The 23553-nt window shown below is 41.1% G+C and overlaps 1 protein-coding gene across 1 annotated transcript in view; it reads right to left on the minus strand.

The window, feature by feature from the left end:
- The window catches only part of slco3a1a (solute carrier organic anion transporter family member 3A1a), a 47896-nt gene extending 40391 nt beyond the window's left edge, over positions 1-7505 (minus strand). Inside the window, exons 1-2 of the mRNA XM_021598330.3 lie at positions 6469-7505; positions 476-935 (exon numbers count right to left, since the gene is read on the minus strand). Coding sequence (XP_021454005.3) covers positions 476-935; positions 6469-6612 — 604 coding nt within the window. The 5' untranslated portion in view covers positions 6613-7505. The remainder of the gene's footprint in view (positions 1-475; positions 936-6468) is intronic.
- Between the last annotated feature and the right edge of the window lie 16048 nt (positions 7506-23553).

Consider the following 23553-nt stretch of genomic DNA (forward strand, 5'->3'; position numbering starts at 1 on the left):
AAATGGTAGTGTGATAACAATGTCCTTATAATAAATATTATTTTAATATATAATATATGCCATTTAGCAGGCTATTTTATCCAAGGCGACTTGCGTGTTTATATTTTTTAAGAATGGGGGGTGCTGGAAATCAAACCCACTATCCTGGCATTACAAGAGCCTTTCTCTACCAATTGAGCTATACACACACAAAATATTTTGCCATTTTGAAGCTACTCTCCAGTAATTTTACACAGTTTGTCATGGAGCTGAGAGACAGTTTTTCAGTTTTAAAGCTAATTTCCTGCAATTCTATGCATTTTGCCAAAGCTCATGTTGTGTTCCTCTTCTCAGACATTACAACAAAACCAATGGAAATGTGCCCTGATTGCCCGGTTTTGAGAATTCAAAGGTTCTCCCTAATTGATTTATTATTCTTTTTTTACGGCGGACCCCCGTTTGAAAACCCCTGTATTCATGCATCTACCTCACTTACCTATATACAGAGAGGAATCTTTCCTCTTCACATGGTCATCTATGTAGGACACACCCAGGGGCTGAACTGGGGTGGCTCCAATCCCCAGCAGCATCTGGGCCCCAATCAGCAACAGGTACATCATGTTGGTGTTGGCCTTGTTGGAACACATCTCCTCTATGTACTGCCCACCATTCCTGGTACTGTTGGCGCACCCATTCCTGCCCACCTCAGTCCTCCATGTCTGCCCTGGCTGGTACTCGTATTGTTTGGTTAGAAACTCCGGCAGTGCTGACAGAAGAGCTCCTAGCGCCATGACGATACCCCCACAGCCAATCAACCTTGGCCGGTGGGCTTTGGCCCCGAAGTAGCTGACGAATAGGATGAGAGCCAGGTTGCCAATCTCAAAGCTGCTGGCGATCACACCCACGTCGGCACTTTGGAGATTGAATCGTCGCTCCAGGGTTGTCAGGACACTCACCTGAGAAAGCAACAGCGGAGGAAATATGTTACTCATAAAAGGCAATCATAACTAACTTCACAAAACTGATTAACTTTGTAAATGGCAGGGCATCATCATTATGAGGCTGAAATATGACCAGTCTTAAAGCCTATTGCTTTCACACTAGCTGAGAATAATGTCATTGAGAGGAACATGAAAACACCTAGCTTACAAATAGCAACTAAATAAATAGGTTACAGTTTTACCATGAGTAAGAAAATTAGAATCACTTGAAACATTTGATGCATTTGAATGAATGGCCTTTGGTATAAGGAATAGCATGCAGTTGACATTTAAAAACAAATAACCAAGACTGTAGGCCTAAACATTGAGAAAATAAATACATTTGTATTTAGGGTATTTTTGAATTCCGATTAAGTGTCATATGATTTTGGTTTTTACAGAACAACTTCATATAAGTCAAATGAAATGTTTCTATATTAAACTTCTCTGAAAGACGTGATTCTACCAAAAGTAATACAAAATAATGACATAAAACTCTATATATTGGAATAATAAGGGTTAACGTGCCGAGGGGTTTCCAAACCTTCGGTATATGCAAATGAGAGGAAATATGATATTATTTGCATGGTGGAATTTTGAATCAAGTAGCACACAGACCGCAAGAGGGTTTAGAGCAAATGAGAGAAAGGAAGCACGGCTATGAAAATACCATGTTATGGAGGTTGTGTCTTTTTACATAATCCCTTTCCTTTGGATCTACTGACTCACAGACCTCTTCAGATGTTTCTCATTGTGGTCTGAGTAAAATCCCGTTTGCCAAGATACATCCCTGTCTTTCATTAGCTGGGCACTGCAGCACTTACTCCCAAGGCTTTATTGAAAGTGCCTTCTCCCCTAACGCTCACTCTCTCTCTCTGAGTTAATGGTGCAGCATTTAATGCAAGTGAAAGATAAGAGCATAACACTGTCTCCAGATAGAAGCTGGGGCAGCAGGGGATTTTGTCTCCCCTCTGCCATTGTTGGTAAAATACATGGAAGTCAGACATTATGGATTGCATTTCAGTTCATAAGATAAGATCTTAACTCAATATAATGATCAAATTGATCTCCATTTCATTTAGATTTTCTTCATGTGATATGCGCTCCATCACAGACTGTCATGAAAGCAGACAGTGAATGACCAGTTTTCTTTTTATAAGGCACTGATTTCAATGATGAACGCAACCTGAATGATGAAAAACAACTTCAGACAGGCTCAGGAGGACTGTACATAGTTTGATAGCAATGACCTTGGTGAATCTGGCCAACTGAGTCTTCTGTTTTTGGTACAAGAATATGGTTGAAGCCCAGTTACCTGCATTGGTAGCCTCCTAGTTGGTGATACGGAACACCCCCAACTAATAGGGTAGAAAGATTCTTAAAGAACGTAGCCAAAAACAACCACCCACACATTTGTATCAACACTGTACAGGCAACAACGATGTATAGAAAGACCAAGACAAGACTCTGAAACAGAAATGTATGGAATACACACAAATGCTCTACCATAAAGAAGAGGGGCAATATCCCTTACTCTGCAGGAAGTATAATACGCTGCCTATTCTCAAATGTGTGTATCCTCCGATTTATCTAATTTTGCATGCAGCATCCTCGTCTGCCTTTACTTCAATTGGTAAGTATTGCCTGGAAGGATTTCACAACAAATAATGTGGGTTTGTAATGTCTGAGAACCAACTGCTGAGCCATATCCCACCCGTCACATTTTCACAAATGTATCAAACTATTTTCAGATGTGTCCCAAAATGCCCTTGAAAGGGCATGGTCCTGTTCCATTCCCACAGCAATGTCAAACAGGCTAATAGGCTAAGTTAAGCTCCTCTAAGGACCATTGGAGACAGGAAAATAGAAGCTAACATAGATGCCAGCAGGAAAAATGATATTTTCTCTGTGATTACAAAGTGACTTAAGTTACATTAAATGGAAGGTGTGATTGAGTAATAACTATACTAATACAACTAGCTACACTTTGATTAAATGTGAACACAACAACGGGATGATCAATGTAGTGATGTCATCCTTTGCACAAGGCCTATTATTATAAAATGTTTTATTCTCCTAAAACTACAGCTCAGCAATAGGGATGCTATGGGTGTCCAAAATGGGCTTGCAGTCTCATCTGAGTTGCCAGAGAATGTACCGTGGCTTCCCAGCAATACTGGAAGCTTGAAGAGTTGGGTTGGAAACATCACCATTTGCTCCTGTCCTCAGAGCCCATTCCAAGCCAATGCAACCTGCTCACGGCACAGCTGGAGCTCTCAGCACTCAGCAGACACCAGCACAGACTACTGAACTTCCACCTCACCACCACACCACAGCAGAGGAATGGCAGCCAGGCCAGGTAGACCATGTCATGTCATCTACTGCCCAGGCCAGAATCAGGCAGCATTTGGACTGACAGCTTAGTGAGCTCTGAAAAATGCAGTGAATTTAGAAGAGTACCTGTCCCCTAAATTCCAATGCACTCTGCCAGTGAAGCATTTTACTAAAGAGTAGGCACAGCATTCCGAGATACTCAATAATTGACAAAAATATCTTTAGTTCCAGAAAGAAGAGTAACTCTGGCTACAGTAAGCTAGTTAAAGATAGACATGGAACCTTGAACCAAAAACTAAACAGTCAGTCACGAGAGTGTGTTTATTTATTGCAGCATGGTTACAATGCAAACTTGTCTGGCTGCGTTTTCGTGGACAATGTGACTGTCACCTCAACATTACCTCAGAGGAACCAAGCCCCACACAGACATCCCTTTTTAAACAGGAGGATGAGGCTTGTGTAAGCACAGTATGAGACATAACAACAGCCGATTGCTAAATAAAAGTGTTGAAGTGCGTCTCAGGTTCCTATTCTGTATCCTTTCAAAAGGACAATTCAGAGTCAGCCAGAGGCCTTTTTCTGACAAAATCCTATCTAATTCCAAAACATGAAGTTGATCCCTTGGCAATTAAATATTTCACTGACTGTCTGTACTCTCTAAGCTTTACCAATCTGCAAGTTGCAAGATTGGAGACTGCATGGTAGTAACAACAAACTTTAACTAACACCTAACCTGAATGGATTTAAGTCTCGAAAAAGTTGGTGTCTAATTATCATAATCAACTATTAAACTGGGTTTGAAAATCGAATATATGAGGGAAAAATTATAAAATACATAGATAGTTCAGCCTGTTTTCCCACGAGTAGGTGGAGCACATAACAGGAAACACATTCACCACTGTCACACATTACCACAACATAGAACATGGGACTGACTACAAAAGCTGAAACCACATTCAGTTGAATTTCCGAGAACTGAGAACTAAAGGTAGGCCTACACACCATTTCCAGATACTTCTCAAAATGAGCTAGGGAAGCTGACAGTCATATCACAACCCCATAGCGTTGAGAGTAATTGTCCATGCAGGTATGTGCACTGACTGTTTACCCAGAGACTATGTTGCCTGGAAAAGAGCCCGTCCACTGTAAGCTGCTAACGTGGAGCAAGAGCATAGGCCACGACCCCTGACTTCCAGGCTGGCTTTCCTGGCAGCACAAAAACACTTTAAGTAGCCTCATCCTATCATGGACACAAGAGTACCTCTGACAGGAGAACATCTAATGAGGTCATGACAGGGTCATCAACTTGTCCCTGTAGCTGGAGCTGGTGCCTGGTTTCCAGCCCATGCAAATGGAGCAGGTGCCATGTGAAAGAGACTACCTGTGCTGACGACCATAGAGCATGCAGAATGCCTGTCCTGTTTGCTTAGGCAAGTCATGCGCTTCCCTCTCAGATCCATCATTGGCAAATCCCTGCCTGAGCCCCAGAGTATACTTTACAAGCAGACATACCTGCTGAGTGACTAGCCTTCCACCAACTCATCTTTGCTTACCAATTTAAAGTACACCCTTTTTAGTTCAATGTTTGTTAACCTTCTTTGGAATAACCTCCTGAAAAGTGTAGTTGAAAACGTTTACATTCTCAAAGTGAAACAGGGCTTTAAATGGCAGTTCTACTGTAGGTGTCAACATTTGAGCTAAACTAAGCTATAAGTGCCTATGTATAAATGAGGACACAAAGCCATCAGTCCCATGGAGGCACTACTGCAGATGTGCCATATTCCGTTTCAACTGCATTTTAATCAAATGAGACATGACTGAACCAATTATCACAGAGGAGTCCTGATAGAACCATTTCTTCCACTGTAACTGGCAAGTGTGTACATAGCAGAGACACATCACAGAAAAATGACTGCAATGTTCAATCCAAGTGAGAGAGAAAGGGTGGAGACTACTGGTCTAATTTCACAAGAACTTGACTTCACATGTACGTAGTGTTATAAAGTTAGTCAAATCAAATAGATTTAAGAAACATATATAACAACATGTTATAAAAATAGAATAAAGAGATCTAAAAAAAGAAAATAAAAAAAGTACCAAGTATGTGGGAAAACATTCCACTCAATAATTTGGGGTCATTAAACTCATTATCAAAAGCAGGATGTGATGGATTCTCGTTAATTGTACTTTTGGCTTAAAAATCCAAGTTCTCTCCTTACAAGGGAAATTCTGACTGTATACCAACATGCCATGAACATTCCCATGGCCAGGAGGAGGCTTTCAGTTCAGTGCTACAAAATAGATGACATGTTCCACTCCAAATAAGGCTAAAGCATTTCAGTTTACATCTTTGATTCCCCTGGGAAGTGGCACTAGCCCAGCATGTGACCTAAAATAACCTACTCATCCATCATTTGTTGTTTCATTTGAACTGTGGTAAAAAATGTTGATCCTCACAGGACTAAAACTATGTAAAAGCCTTAACCAAGTAGGCCGCAGAATATCAAAACCATCAAGTTTGAACTAGAGATAAGAGTTGAATAGTCTTGCCTGCTCATCTTAGTCAAGATAGGATTGCTTTCAAGCCTGACACTGATAAAACAGGTAGGGACCTAACATTTCACTCATCTACATCAATAAATGGTGTTATTGCAGTACATTACACTACTGTATATTACAGCTATAGGAGCCCTTTGCCGCATAGACTTCTACCAAGTCACCGGTTCATTCTTGTCCTCTATGGAATCTGAGTGCTGTTTTGGACAATTGGATTATTTAGGTGCGGCATTAGGAGATTAAATCATCAACAACTGTTTTGTTGACAGAGGAGAAATATGCTATGTTTGCTGTTGACAAACGGTCAATGTTCAACTGCAACCAGACGAAAATGTGTTGCATCTCCCAGATGTGTATGGGCACTGGCTACTGCGTATAAAAAAACGGTTTGATGTCAAGCCTTCTTAAACCGGTTAGCTACACATTATCTCATTATGTCATAGCTGTTACACGTTTCATGACAGACACTTTGCTTACACGCACACTACTGGCACGGATATAGAGTTATAGCTAAGATAAAACGGCCCAAATACTAAAATGCATATAAAACATGCGTCTGGCAAGATGCTCTCATGAGAGACATGACAGACAATGACACAGTTTAAAATGTTTCACTCACCAGGTAGGCTCCAACAGTGCCCTGTGCCAGCATCAGGGCACATTCCGATATCAAGAATATCTTGATGTTTGAGAAGCATGATGACTTTTTACGGATGCTCTCTCCAGGGCTCCTGTCGGAACACATTTGTTTTTTCACCTGCATCCTTTTGAGAAGCTATTTTGTATCACAGCGAGAAACGAAAGCCAGAGGGTAACCGGCCAGCCCGGAGATAAACATAGAAGACACCGACTATGTTTCCCCTGTAGGCTACATTCAGTGGGTGTCTGACGCACGGTCTCGGTCTATTTTCTCTTTCAACCTATGCTTTACATCTTACAAACTATGACTGTAAATATACAGCCAGACTCCAAAAGTCTTCCACTCCACAAGCTTTAAAAATTGCCACTTCGTCGAATAAGACACATGAACTCACCGACGATTTTCTCATATGCATACGAGAATAACAGACGCCGGGTTTTCTCTCAAATAACATGTTTTACGAATCTTGACGCTCGTTTACGAATGTTAAGCGTAACAATGCATAGATTCTAAAAAATAATCGATAAGAACCTTGCCACGGCGTCGCTGCTCCAGCTATACTTGGCATGGTCTTTGTAGCCTGCTGTACAGTATGCGAGCATACACTCACTCCCTCCACCACTTGTGTAGCCTACTAGTATGTTCTGAGTCCGCGCCTCTTCCAACCACTAAGAGCCGTGGCCTATAGTGGCGATGTGTAGCATGCACCATATTCTAAACTGACTTGCGTTCGAATAGACTCTCTCTCTATAAAACATACACGTTGATATAGGGAATTTGTTCATTCTAATTTATAGGCCTATTTAAAATAGTAATCATTTCACATATTGAGCCTAAAGTAAAAGGGCCATTTCAAGATATTAGCAACACACTGTGAGTTGCTATGGATTACTCAATGTTGTGAACAACATGATTAAATAAATGGCCCACATGATGCCAACAATTACCGTAACAAATCCTTCCTGTATGATATACATGCACACATTAAATCATCCATCCTATTATTCTGTTTGCCCACATAACTGAGGTCTGAGATGATTATATTAGTTTTAGCTTAGTCAATGGTCTTTAAGTGAGAAGTAGACAGGACTGAGGACCATGACCTTTTGCCTCGACATGATATCACAGCTGGTCTTCTATGAGCAAAAAAATACTCTCTTATCTGACACTCCAGCAACCTCTAACTTCTACCTTTTTACACTGTCATTATGTGTACCCGAGCCCCCAAGCAGTGGACATCCGTTTGTCCAACAGAGAGCCATATGACAGGTGATAATCTACAAAGGGAAAATATATAGTAGTTTAGTGTTTGTGGTTCCATAAACCTGGTCAGTCTAACTAGTGCTTGTTAAAGGGATAGTTCACCCAAATTGCAAAATTATACATTCGTTTTCTTACCCTGTAAGCAGTCTATGGACATGGTATGACAGCAATTAATGCTTTGGTTTAATTTCCCTGCCTTTGTTCGCACATGCTAAAGTTTTAGCATTTATAGTACAGATCCCATTCAAGTCATGGGACTGATATTAGCATTTTTTCCATCATGTCCAAATCATCTGAAAGTGTCTCAAATTGATTGTGAAGCTCAACAAAGTCAGTAATAGACGATTTGATCACGATGCGCAAAAAAGCCAATATCAGTCCCATGACGTTTTTCCCCACATGATTTGTTCATAGGTTTTTTGGTAAGGGATGTGATAAGCAGGGCCTTCAACAGTAGCATTTCATGGTGAGAGAAGTATACAAATGCTGATGATCATTCTACAACAGATTATATCTACTGCTTTCCTGTGTGCCTGTTCCTAAATAATAATGCTTTGACCCTTTGACAGCACTCAAGGAAATGATAGAGATACGAATGGAATGTATGCAATTTCATTTACAATTCTATAGGTGAGATTTTGTCAATTAAAACAGTGTGTCACAGTCCAAATGAAATGCTGTTCCACTGTTATGCCTGCCTATGTGTGATTTCACAGTGCAAAGTCATTTATTTTAATCTGTGTACAGTTCTTTCAGTGAAACACGTTGAAGCAAATGTTGCAAATAATGAAATCAATTCTGTAATTTAAAACACATGGACGTCCTCCTTCCCTCTACCCTTTTTTCTGCATGAGTAACAACATCACTGAGGTGAATAGAGGAAGGTAATTTGTTTCTGCCAGCGATTAATAATTGCCTGCACACTAGAAGATCATATTCTGTTGGGTGCCCATTAATTCAAATTATGTTATGGTGTAGAGGGCATGGAGAGAGAGGAGAACTCAGGCAATGCTATATCATTTAAAACAAAACACAGGTGAAAGATTAACCTTCTTCAATAAACATTTCATGAACTCTGACCAATTATTGGCACATTGCCAATTACTTGTGTATTTAAATCACTTACTCTGGGTCAACGTTTGGGGACATTTATCAAGTGGGACATATATCAATATTCAACAGAACTATTCTGCATATAGTTTTTCATTAATGTAGAGTCCTCACAAGTGCTGTTCGATGACTAGCTTCTGACAGTAATTTCACTTGTCAGGATCAACATTATTCAACTACAGTTAATCAATAAGACGACACCAATAGATCATTTGGTGTGTCAATAATCAATCTACGGTTCAATGATTGTGTTTGTCACTTGTAATTCAACCTCTAATTTTAGAGGGTTAGACTTTCAGCTTGTTTGCTGCTTGTTTTAGTGGTTAGATGTATATATGTAATAGATAAGATAACAAATGAATTCATGAATGAGTGAGAGTATGTAAAAGCTTATAGAAAGTCTGTGTCTGTTTGCATATGGGTGTGGTACGCCTGCCTATTTGCCTGTGTGTGGTGTGTTCAAGCATCCTGCCACACACCCTTTCCCAACAGTCTTCTCAGTACATGAGTCAGGTTGGAGGTGCAGAAGTGAGTGGGTGGACTTGACTGGTACTGCCAGGAATGCATGAATGGAAAATGGTGCTGCTCTTTGGAATAGCTGTTATTTATAGGATATGGAAAAGGGCGGACCGCCAAAGAACAGCCCAGCCCTTCTGTCCGGTCCCATCAGGGAAAAGCAGGAAAAGTAGGAACAATGACTAAATAAATACTCAAAGTACTCTGAAAACACAGTGATTTTACATCCAATTGTAAGAGTACAATTAATTAATCCACTAATTAATACATCCTCTGTCATTATTTGTTATTTAAAAAAAACATAATAAACAGAACCAGAATTCCTAAACACAGATGTTATTAACTTGCGTAGAGTTGTTTGGCAGCTAGGTTATTAATCCAAAAAGCAAGAGAGGTTGCACATTGATTCTGTGAATGACAATCACTGCTCTTATGTTATTGCTATGAGGACTGTGGTGAATGTGCCCCATGGGCTCTATATTTCAGCTGGAGTGAGAATGGGGAAAGAGCCCTGAAATTTAATTTTACTTTCATGATCTATGACAATATGGGACAAGGTAAGGTGCTCTTTATTGTATCACAGGTACCACGCAGATTATGTGCTTCATTCAAACATAATGTAAATCATTGCTACACACTAAGAAAAGAGGGTTCAATGGTTATTTGGGAAGGGTGATGGTTCTATGAGGAACCACGATGACTTAAATACATATTTGAGCCCTTCAATTGGTCTTTACTGTTAACAAAAGGGTTCTTTGCTCTTTTTGTGATAATTAAAATTTAGGGATGGTGGCTCATTAGAATATTTGCTTGTTTGGTTTGCTCATGGTTCTTTTTGTGCAACCGTGAGTGAGAGTGTCATTCCAGTTCACGTAATCTGTTGTGTTATGCTATTACCTCTCATATATGACTATGACCATGGAAGGTGTCTTGTGAAATAGTCACGTATGGCCTTGTGTCAGTTGAGAACGTTAGACTAAGTCAGTGGTTCTCTATTCTCTCCTCAGCAACCCCCAGTTCCAGAGCTAAAACATCTGATTCAACTTGTCAATTAAAACAATAATAACACTTATGGAATATTAACAATATAATATGGATCACCAGAAAAAAATACACTGTATGGCTCTTCAAAAGGATCTACAAAGAACCTTTGAGACTGAGACATTTTCTTTATAGAACCATTCTCCATAAAGGTTCTATAAAGAACCAGAAAAAAGGATTCTAAATAGCCCCAAAAAGGGTTGTAACCATAGCGTAACCCTTTTTTGGTGCTATATAGAACCTTTTTTTTATGATTATTTATAGAACTTTAGGAAATGGTTCTTTATAGCACCATACAGGCTTCATTTAGAACCTTATGAGCATGGTTCTTTATAGAAACTTCCATTAAAAAATAAATAATTAAAGTGCCAAAAAGGGCTCCGCTATGGTTACAAGCCAAATAACTCTTATTTGGTACAATATAGAACCATTTGTTTTTAGTGTTCATCTCTTTTTGATGGAAGTTTGTGTTAAATATTTAAAGGTAAAAGGACATTTTAATAATTATGCCATAAAGTACGTAGGTAAGTAAGGCATTATGATTCCCCAACTGCCCTCAGGTGGCGCCAGGTGAATTACTGTCGTCATTATCTGCACCTCTCAGACTGATGCTGAAGAGAAGGCAATTTAACACAGTGCCTTTTGGGGTATTTTACAGGATCAGTATGACCCTGGAGATATGACATCATAGAAGTGAATGCGTTCACAAAACATACGCTGCTTCTCAAGGTGTTTCTTATTCACACAAAGTCCTGGGGGTTGTAATAGTGCCAAGAAAAGCATTTATCCACTGCTCATGTCATCAGTTGTTGGGGTCTATGTGCACACCTAAACCACTACCATACCTGTAAGATGAGGCATAACATGTCCTTACACTACTAATCAAATCAACATAACAAAGAGAGTCAATTAAAGTACATGCTTTATATTCAATTGCACAAGATAAACAATAGATGGAAGTCAGGGTTTGACATGCTACAGAATGAACTGTAACAGCCATTATTCTGAGAGAACCCAATGTGGGGTCTAGTCTATGCATGCATACAATATCTTAGTATATCACTTTAGAATATTCACTACTCTGTATAAGAATACAAGAGTCAGAGAGTAAAGAGGAGACATTCTAACAATAACATCATAAACCTTTTGATGATGCTCCATGTGGCACACGTATGTTTAGTGTGAGTTAGAAAAGGACGTGACAAAGAGTTGTCAAAGAGATAGCTTTCTGTCTCTGGGGTTCAAGTAATCCACTCCTGTGTCCACACACATCAAGATGTTTTACCTTTTATTTCCAATGGAGATGGTGTGTCATACACAGTATTGACTCAACTCACATATCATTATGCTTGACTGACACCACTCATGATGTATATGCATTCATATTGCTCCATCAATTAATATCACCTGGAATCTATTGGCATTATTTATGTGATTGTCATTCGAATTCACAGATGAGTAAGATACTAATACAAAGTGTATAATTGTACCAACTAGCTCTCACAGTATTAGACGTTCATCCATGTTTCTCAAACGTCAAAGTTTGAAGTTGTTCCAATCATCAAAGTAAAGTTAAGTTAAGGCATTAACACCAAATTCTTAAGATTAGGCATTAACTCTGAATGGTTAAGGTAAGGGTTAAGGTTTGGGATGGGCTTAAAACAAAAATAAATGTATCTTGCTGGATTTGAACATGCAACATTTGAAATCAGAGGCAGTTGCTTATGACTGTCCGCCGTCTCCATCCACAACACCAAAGCCTACTTGAAGGTAACAGCACTCACGGTTGCCCCTAGTGGCCGGTTTCCACGTCATCTCTCGACGTCCTCAGACATGGATGGACATTGAATGCTGACTTGTATCATAGGTGACCTGGCTGATTGTACAGTCTCCGCAAATATGCATGACACTTTCAATGAAGCAAAAAGGGCATAATTCATACAGTGTTACTATAAACCTCAACATTCTGTTTCCAATTGAATATGTCAGCAGTGTCCACAAGAGAAGCCTAAAGTCCCTGCATACTATACCACTGCCCATCCCCTCCTAGAGCCATCTCCATGGCAACTGCTGTGGCATTAGAAAGAGCGGGGCTGAAGATTTTCAGGGGGATGCTGGGATCCTGTGACAGATGAGATGAGGATTATGGAGCATCCATTTGGTTGTTAAATATCTTAGAGGCAAAAATACACACAGGCCGCAATATGGCTTGGAAATTACAGCTTGCGCTGTAAAATTCCCCTAACTGACCATCCGAGTGTAATGCTGCCAAAGTTAGAGACAAATTACTGTGCATTAAAATATTTGATGAGACAAAATAGGAGGGGCATACAACAAGAGTATTAATGCTGATTACAAAATTCTTGCCAACAGGATGTTGGCATACAACCATTTGCTGCAAATGACAAACGTTAGATAATTTATTCTAAAAACTTGGAAGTCAATCTATTCGATAGACACAATGGAAAAATCTAACGATTTAGTATTTAAATATTGAAATAGCACGGAGAAAAACAAATTGGTACAATTTAAGGCCAAGTGGCAAACAATAATGCAGGCACTAGGGAACGAGGGTGTGAGCATGTGGGTTTGGGCAGATGGGATGTAATCATTGTTTGTGTGTGTCTGTAAATTGTTGTTCATATGTATAAGTTAAAATAATAACTATAAAAAAATATATGTATATACGTGTATGTTTATTCTGGTATTATCCACCATGTAGCTTGTTTATGGCAATTGGAAATCAAATCAGGGTGTTCTACGGAGATACAATAGATGATCAAAAGTAATTGGCACCTGCTCGTCGAACATCGAATAAAAAAATCATGGGCGTTAATATGGAGTTGGTCCCCCCTTTGCTGCTATAACAGCCTCCACTCTTCTGGGAAGGCTTTCCACTAGATTTTGGAACATTGCTGTGGGGACTTGTTTCCATTCAGCCACAAGAGCATTAGCGACATCGGGCACTGATGTTGGGCGATTAGGCCTGGCTTGCAGTCAGCGTTCAAATTCATCCCAAAGGTGTTTGATAGAGTTGAGGTGAGGGCTCGTTGCAGGCCAGTCAAGTTCTTCTTACACCAATCTCAATAAACCATTTCTCTATGGACCTCGCTTAGTGCACGGACAGGGGCATTGTCATGCTGAAACAGGAAAGGGCCTTCACCAAACCGTTGCCACAATGTTGGAAGCACAGACTCGTCTAGAATGTCATTGTATGCGGTAGCGTTACGATTTCCCTTCACAGGAACAAAGGGGCCTGGCCTGAACAGTGAAAAGTAGCCCCAGACCAATATTCCTCCTCCACCAAACTTTACAGTTGGCACTATGCATTCAGGCAGGTAGCGTTCACCTGGCATCCGTCAAACCCAGATTCGTCCATCGGACTGTCAGATGGTGAAGCGTGATTCATCACTCCAGAGAACATGTTTCCACTGCTCCAGAGTCCAATGGCGGCGAGCTTTACACCACTCCAGCCAACGCTTGGAATTGTGCATGGTGATCTTAGGCTTGTGTGCAGCTGCTCGGCCATGGAAACCCGTTTCATGAAGCTCCCGATAAACAGTTTTTGTTCTGACGTTGCTTCCAGACGTAGTTTGGAACTCGGTAGTGAGTGTTGCAACCGAGGACAGACGATTTTTACGGGGTTCAGCACTCTGCGGTCCCGTTCTGTGAGATTCTGTGGCCTACTACTTCTAGGCTGAGCCATTGTTGCTCTTAAATGTTTCAGCTTCACAATAACAGCACTTACAGTTGACCGGGGCAGCTATAAAAGGGCAGAGTTTTGATGAACTGACTTGTTGAAAAGGTGGCATCCTATGAAGGTGCCACGTTGAAAGTCACTGAGCTCTTCAGTAAGGCCATTCTACTGCCAATGTTTGTCTTTGGAGATTGCATGGCTGTGTGCTCGATTCTATACACCTGCCAGCAACGGGTGTGGCTGAAATAGCCATATCCACTAATTTTAAGGGGTGTCCACTTACTTTTGTATATATCGTGTATGTGGGATGGGATGAGAGGAGCTGAGGGGTGGGATTAAAGGATAGTGATGTGTAATCGGTGTGACTGAAAACACTATTTATAATGTATGCTGGAAATGTTTGAGTACGCCCTATTCATATGTAATGTATATAAAAAAACTGTATTTGTTTGGTAAATACTGTGCAAAAACAGTACCGTGTATGAAAAATGTGTGTACAATGTATAAAAAATGTACTTTTGTCCTCTGAAGTGCTGATTTCTCAAATGCTGATTTCTCAACACTGGCATAATAAAGTACATGCAAGTGCTGCACAGCCAGACATTAGGCATACAGCAGACTATGTCAAATAGATCCAACTGCTGAACCTAGATGAACCAAAAACCAGCTACTGGTGTGCCTTTTTCCTCAAAAATTTCCACTATAAAGTTGGCAGTAAAAGTCTCAGCAGTCCAGGTGTTTTCCATGTGCATGCCGCCATATTTTTGTTTTTTTTTGCTTGTGTGTTTCCAGGTTACCATGGTGGCAGAGGCAAACACTGGGCTGACAGCTGAGTAGAGAGGCTGACTGCTCTGTCCCGCAAGGCTCTTTAGGAGGAGACATCTTTCAAACTCCCAGCCTCCCTCTGAGAACTTTGTAATGCAGTGAACCATGCAGGACCTAAGGCACTGTGGGTTCTCTATGTGCAAATGGTTCCTGGGCTTTTTCTATCAGTGTTGATGGCCTGACTGTTCAAGCACACACTGTAGAGATAAGATGACAAGCATTGACTCATACCTTGTGTGTTCACATCTTAGAATTGGGAGGGTCAGTAAAGTTCCCTTCACCTCTTTGTGAATGTGAAAAGGTAATCACACCCTGCTATTGTTTGACAATGTCATAAAACAGGAAGTGTTGTGTTATGAACAACACTGATAAACCTGTATAAAATGAATAACTTCTTAGGGCTAGGCCCCTTTTTTCTCAATTTCCTGCCTGAATGACGTGCCCACAGTAAACTGCCTGTAGCTCAGGCCCTGAAGCCAGGATATGCATATAATTGGTACCATTGGAAAGAAAACACTTTGAAGTTTGTGGAAATGTTGTAGGAGAATATAACACAATAGATATGGTAGGAGAAAATCCCCCCTAAAAACAACAAGCATTTTTTTTGGAGAGACCATCCTCTTAGAAATCCTAAAAAAATGGCATATTGAAAATTAGCTCCCTGGATGCAATTCCTATGGCTTCTAGGGGGTGTCAGCAGTCTATGTTCAAATAAGAAATAATAGTTTTAGTAGAAGGACACAGTCTTGGAAATGTGTGTTTGTGCGCGCCATGAAGACCTTGTGCACCTGCTAAAATCGGTTTCCTATTGAACATACTTCTTTCTGAAAGAAATATTATAGTTTGATTACATTTTAGGGTATCTGAGGAGTAAATAGAAACATATTTTCACTTGTTGAAACAAAGCTTAGAGGTCGATTTTCAGATTCTTCCCTGCAAGTTGAGCGAGTGGATTACTCAAATCGATGGCGCCAACTAAACCCACTTTTTTGGATATACAGAAGGATTTTATCTAACAAAATGACAATACATGTTATAGCTGGGACCCTTTGGATGACAAATCATAGGAAGATTTTCAAAAAGTAAGTGAACATTTAATCTTTGTATGTGAATGTATTAAACCTGTGCCGATGGAAAAATATTTTGATGTGTGGCGCCGTCCTCAAACAATCGCATGGCATGTTTTCGCTGTAATTTCTACTGTAAATTGGACAGGGAAGTTAGATGAACAAAAATGTAAGCTTTCAGCCGATATAAGACACTTAGAAATACAATTGAAGTTGGAAGTTTACATACACTTAGGTTGGAGTCATTACAAAAAGTTTTTCAACCACTCCACAAAATTCTTGTTAATAAACTATAGTTTTGACAAGTCGGTTAGAACATCTACTTTATGTATGACACAAGTAATTTTTCCAACAATTGTTTACAGACAGATTATTTCACTTATAATTCACTGTTTCACAATTCCAGTGGGTCTAAGTTCACTGTGCCTTTAAACAGCTTGGAAAATTCCAGAAAATTATTTCATCGCTTTAGAAGCTTCTGATAGGCTAATTGACATAATTTGAGTCAATTGGAGGTGTACCTGAGGATGTAATTCAAGGCCTACCTTCCAACTCACTTTGCTTGACATCATGGGACAATCAAAAGAAATCAGCCAAGATCCCAGAATTATTTTTGTAAACCTCCACAAGTCTGGTTCATCCTTTGGAGCAATTTCCAAATGCCTGAAGGTACCATGTTCATCTGTACAAACAATAGTACGCAAGTATAAACACCATGGAACTACGCAGTCGTCATACCGCATACAAAAGTATCTATATCCACAGTTAAACAAGTCTTATATCGACATAACCTGAAAGGCCGCTCAGCAAGGAAGAAGCCACTGCTCCAAAACTGCAATAAAAAAAAGCCAGACTACGGTTTTCAACACATGGGGACAAAGATCATACTTTTTGGAGAAATGTCCTCTGGTCTGATGAAACAAAAATAGAACTGTTTGGCCATAATTACCATCGTTTGGAGGAAAAGGGGGGTGGCAGCAAGCCGAAGAACACCATCCCAACTGTGAAGCACGGGGGTGGCAGCATCATGTTGTGGGGGTGCTTTGCTGCAGGAGGGACTGGTGCACTTCACAAAATGGATGGCATCATGAGGCGGGAAAATTATGTTGATATATTGAAGCAACATCTCAAGACATCAGTCAGGAAGTTAAAGCTTGGTCGCAAATGGGTCTTCCAAATGGACAATGACTCCAAGCATACTTCCAAAGTTGTGTCAAAGTGGCTTAAAACTTCTTAGGGATAGGGGGCAGTATTTGGAAGTTTGGATGACTGAGGTGCCCAAAGTAAACTGCCTCTTACTGCATGGTAGTATTGGATTGAAAACACTCTAACGTTTCTAAAACTGTTAAAATAATGTCTGTGAGTATAACAGAACTGATTTGGCAGGCGAAACTCCGAGGACAATCTATCCAGGGAATCTTTTGTTGATGAGGTCATTGGATTTTCCAATACCTTTCTAGGGTGAAGCCGAATTATTACGACCCAGATTACAGTTCCTATGGCTTCAACTAGATGTCAACAGTCTTTGAAATTGTTTGATGTTTTTTTGTTGTTTAAATGAAGAAGTAGTTGTATTCTTTCTAAGTGTCACTCAGGTGGACTCTAGTCTTTTGGTGAGCGTGAATGAGAGCGCGCTCCGTGTTGTTTTTTTCCGGTATTGGAAACAGTTTATTTTCCGTCTTAAATTTTATAGATGATTTACATTTTAGGGTACCTGAGGTTGGATTAGAAACGTTGTTTGAAATGTTTGGACCAAGTTTACAGGCGACTTATTAGATCCTTTGTAGGTATGTTGGGCGAGTTGGAACCAGTGTATATCTGAATCAAACGCACCAAGTAAACTGACATTTTTGGGATATAAAGAAGGACTATTGAACAAAACGACGATTCATTGTGTAACCGAGTCCTTTGGGATTGCAAAAAGATGAAGATCTTCGAAGGTAAGCGATTTATTTTATCACTATTTCTGACTTTCGTGATGCATCTGTTTGGTTGGAAAATGTTTTTCATGCTTTTGTATGTCGGGCGCTGTCCTCAGATAATCGCATGGTATGCTTTTGCCGTAAAGCCTTTTTGAAATTTGACAAAGAAGTTCATCTTTAAACCGATGTGTAACACATGTTTTTTCTATTAATGTTTATTATGACTATTTCTGTATTTTGAATTTTGCGCTCTGCAATTTCACCAGATGTTGTCGAGGTGGGTTGCTAGCAAAACGCCTGCACCAGAAAGGTTAAGGACAACAAAGTCAAGGTATTGGAGTGGCCATCACAAAGCTCTGACCTCAAACCTATAGAACAATTGTGGGCAGAACTCAAAAATCTATTGCGAGCAAGGCCTAAAAACCTGACTCAGTTACACCAGCACTGTCATGAGGAATGGGCTAAAATTCACCCAACTCATTGTGGGAAGCTTGTGGGAGGCTACCCAAAACGTTTGACCCACGTTAAACAATTTAAAGGCAATGCTACGAAATAATAATTGAGTGTATGTAAAGGTCTGACCCACTAGGAATGTGATGAAAGAAATAAAAGTTTAAATAAATAATTCTCACTACTATTATTCTGACATTTCACATTCTTAAAATAAAGTGGTGATCCTAACTGACCTAAGACAGGGAATTTTTACTAGGATTAAATGTAAGGAATTGTGAAAAACTGAGTTTAAATGTATTTGGCTAAAGTGTATGTAAACTTCCGACTTCAACTGTACCTAAATGTTTAAAATCCATAATATTTATGATGATTTATTTTAATTGCGCGCCCTCCAGTTTCAGCAGAAGTTTTGCCGCTACAAACTCCCAGCCTCTTACAAACTCCCAGCCTCCCTCTGAGAACTTTGTAGTGCAGTGAACCATGCAGGATACAAGGCACTGTGGGTTCTCTATGTGCTAATGGTTCCTGGGCTTTTTCCATCAGTGTTGATGGCCTGACTGTTAAAGCACATACTGTAGAGCTAAGAAGACAAGCAGTGACTCATACCTTGTGTGTTCACGTCTTAGAATTGGGAGGGTCAGTAAAGTTCCCTTCACCTCTGTGTGAATGTGAAAAGGTAATCACACCCTGCTAATGTTTGACAATATCATAAAACAGGAAGTGTAGTGTTATGAACAACACTGATAAACCTGTACAAAATTAAGTGTTTATTTATTTTTCTCAAATGAGAAACTTCAAGGTCTTGACCCTACTATACATTTGGATTAGCCCATCTGACAGTCAACAGAGATCTTTAATGTAAACATTGGGCATTCACAAGCACTTGCTTCACTAATGACAATCCAGATATCTGGATCTACTCTACCATTACAATAACGTGTTCCCTGTAGCAAACACAAGGATGCTATTACCAGCTACATATCATATTCTCAGACCCAAATGAAGCCACTGTACAACAAGGCCTCGTCAACAGAAATCTACAAACACTTCATCAAAGCTTCTATCCGCTGTCACTGATAACAAAACCTGAAACAATTATTCATTCCATAAAAAGAACGTGAGCAGTAATAGAAGATGCATTTCATATGTATTATAAGTTAGTCACATACCTGAGGTTTATTTATTGATCGTTAAGGTTTAGGATTCTGTGGCTTTTTATAATGTTTTTATTTTCTCGTTGAAATGGACTCTATTGCATGTTCATACGCAGACTATGACAGCTTCCCCTCTCTGCCGTTGCAAAGAGATACTGGGCCAATAGGGCCTCAGGCACTACATAGTCAAGTGCTCCACAGCAGAGCTGGAATTTCACCTGGAGGGAGGAGTGAGCCAGGCCCAGGCCCCCATTGTTCCCATGGATAACCAGCACAAAGCTTTTAGTAGGACACCCACAGCATCAATCCTACCTGCCTCTAACTCCCCACAACTCTTTCTCCCAAAGATAATTTAACTACACTCATACCCATGCATATAAATGTTCCTGACTTGCATTGGCCACGGTATATTATGGCACATTCATCTATGATCTGTTTTTGCCTGCAGCAAATCGTTGCATAGACAAACTCAGGATTTTTATAAACATCACTCTGCTGTATTTCTTTAAAAACCAAGCAGTTTAGGCACCATCTGTATTGTGTAAGCATAAAGACTGCTGTGTAGCAAGTCAGGGCAGAAATGCAGTATTTCAACTACTGGAATGAGTTCTAGTGGCGGTGGACTGCAGCTTACAATTAAAAGATCACTGAGTGCATGGTGTACAGTGTGCACACCCTTTGCCACAACACTCATGACAGTGAGAGAACACTTCAATTTGGTGGGGCATGGACTCTACAAGGTGTTGAAAGCGTTCCAACGGGATGCTGGCTCATGTTGACTCCAAAGTTGGGTCAAGTTGGGTGGATGTCCTTTGAATGGTGGAACATTCTTGATACACATGGGAAGCTGTTGAGTGTTAACCCAGCAGTGTTGCAGTTCTTGACACAAACCGGTGTGCCTGGCACCTACTACTTTACCCATTCACCCTCTGAAGTGCACACATACAGAATCCATGTCTCATTTGTCTCAAGGCTTGAAAATCCTTCTTTAACCTGTCTCTTCCCCTTCATCTACACTGATTGAAGTGGATTGAACAATTGACATCAATAAGGGATCATAGCTTTCACCTCGATTCAACTGGTCAGTCTGCCATGGAAAGTGCAGATGTTCATAATGTGGAGAAAATGGCGCCGGAGGAGATGGCCGCCGTTTTACGGTCTCCTAACCAATTGTGCTATTATATGGTTTTTTTCCGCGATATTTGTAAATTATTTTGTACATAATGTTTCTGCAACCGTATCTTACGGAAGAAAAGAGCTTCTGGATATCAGGACAGCGATCATTCACCTCGGATTAGACAAAGATTTCTTCAACAACAACAACAACAACAACAGTGAGAAGGACTCAAACGATATTCTCCAAACACCCCACAGGGCAGACATCCCAATTATTCTCAAAAGGAAGCGACGCAGAGGACGAAGAGCCGGATGCCTCGTCCGGACCCGCAGAAGACAACTAGGAAAGCTGCCATTACTGTCAATATTACTCGCCAACGTGCAATCATTGGACAATAAACTAGGTGAGGTAAGATCACGGATATCCTACCAACGGGACATCAGAAATAGTAATATCTTATGCTTCACGGAATCGTGGCTGAATGATGACATGGATATTCAGCTAGCGGGATACACGCTGCACCGGCAGGATAGAACAGCACACTCCGGTAAGACAGACTAACTGTAAACAACAGTTGGTGCACGAAATCTAAGGAAGTCTCTAGATTTTGCTCGCCTGAAGTAGAGTATACTGTGATAAACTGCTGGCCACACTACTTGACTAGAGATTTCTCAGCTATACTTTTCGTGGTTGTTTATTTACCACCACAGACAGATGCTGGTACTAAGACCGCACTCAGTCAGCTGTATAATGAAATAAGCAAAAAAGAAACCACTCACCCAGAGGCGGCGCTCCTAGTGGCCAGAGACTTTAATGCAGGGAAACTTAAATCAGTTCTACCAAATCTCTATCAACATGTTAAATGTGCAACCAGAGGGAAAACAATTCTAGATCACCTGTACTCCACACACAGAGACGCGTACAAAGCTCTCCCTCGCCCTCCATTTGGTAAATCCGACCACAACTCTATCCTCCTGATTCCTGCTTACAAGCAAAAATTAAAGCAGGAAGCACCAGTGACTCGGTCTATAAAAAAATGGTCAGATGAAGCAGATGCTAAACTACAGGACTGCTTTGCTTTCACAGACTGGAACATGTTCCAGGATTCTTCCGATGACATTGAGAAATACACCACATCAGTCACTGGCTTTATCAACAAGTGCATTGAGGACGCCGTCCCCACAGTGACTGTACATACATAACCCAACCAGAAGACATGGATTACAGGCAACATTAGCACTGAGCTAAAGGGTAGAGCTGCCGCTTTCAAGGTGCGGGACTCTAACCCGGAAGCTTATAAGAAATCCCGCTATGCCCTGCGACGAACCATCAAACAGGCAAAGCGTCAATACAGGGCTAAGATTGAATCATACTACACCGGCTCAGACGCTCGTCGGATGTGGCAGGGCTTGCAAACTATTACAGACTACAAAGTGAAGCACAGCCGCGAGCTGCCCAGTGACACGAGCCTACCAGACGAGCTAAATCACTTCCATGCTCGCTTCGGGGGCAAAAAAACATTGAGGCATGCATGAGAGCATCAACTGTTCCGGACAACTGTGTGATCACGCTCTCCATAGCCGACGTGGGTAAGACCTTTAAACAGGTCAACATACACAAGGCTGCAGGGCCAGACGGATTACCAGGACGTGTGCTCTGGGCATGTGCTGACCAACTGGCAGGTGTCTTCACTGACATTTTCAACATGTCCCTGATTGAGTCTGTAATACCAACATGCTTGAAGCAGACCACCATAGTCCCTGTGCCCAAGAACACAAAGGCAACCTGCCTAAATTACTACAGACCCGTAGCACTCTCGTCCGTAGCCATGAAGTTCTTTGAAAAGCTGGTAATTGCTCACATCAACACCATTATCCCAGAAATCCTAGACCCACTCCAATTTGCATACCGCCCAAACAGATCCACAGATGATGCAATCTCTATTGCACTCCACACTGCCCTTTCCCACCTGGACAAAAGGAACACCTATGTGAGAATGATGTTCATTGACTACAGCTCAGCGTTCAACACCATAGTACCCTCAAAGCTCATCACAAAGCTAAGGATCCTTGGACTAAACACCTCCCTCTGCAACTGGATCCTGGACTTCCTGACAGGCCTCCCCCAGGTGGTAAGGGTAGGTAGCAACACATCTGCCACGCTGATCCTCAACACTGGAGCTCCCCAGGGGTGCGTGCTCAGTCCCCTCCTGTACCCCCTGTTCACACACGACTGCATGGCCAGGCAAGACTCCAACACCATCATTAAGTTTGCTGACAACACAACAGTGACGAGACAGCCTATAGGGAGGAGGTCAGAGACCTGGAGGGGTGGTGCCAGAATAACAACCTATCCCTCAACGTAACCAAGACTAAGGAGATGATTGTGGACTACAGGAAAAGGAGCACCGAGCATGTCCCCATTCTCATCGACGGGGCTGTAGTGGAGCAGGTTTGAGAGCTTCAAATTCCTTGGTGTCCACATTAACAACAAACTAGATTGGTCCAAACACACCAAGACAGTCGTGAAGAGGGCACGACAAAGCCTATTCCCCCTCAGGAAACTAAAAAGATTTGGCATGGGTCCTGAGATCCTCAAAAGGTTCTACAGCTGCAACATCGAGAGCATCCTGACCGGTTGCATCACTGCCTGGTACGGCAATTGCTCGGCCTCCGACCGCAAGGCACTTCAGAGGGTAGTGCGTACGGCCCAGTACATCACTGGGGCAAAGCTGCCTGACATCCAGGACCTCTACACCAGGCGGTGTCAGAGGAAGGCCCTAAAAAATGTCAAAGACCCCAGCCACCCCAGTCATAGACTGTTCTCTCTACTACCGCATATCAAGCGGTACCGGAGTGCCAAGTGTAGGATAAAAAGACTCCTGAACAGGTGCCCAAAT

This window comes from Oncorhynchus mykiss, chromosome 1 (genome assembly GCF_057628025.1).
Source record: "Oncorhynchus mykiss isolate SJ-2025 chromosome 1, ASM5762802v1, whole genome shotgun sequence".
NCBI lineage: Eukaryota > Metazoa > Chordata > Actinopteri > Salmoniformes > Salmonidae > Oncorhynchus > Oncorhynchus mykiss.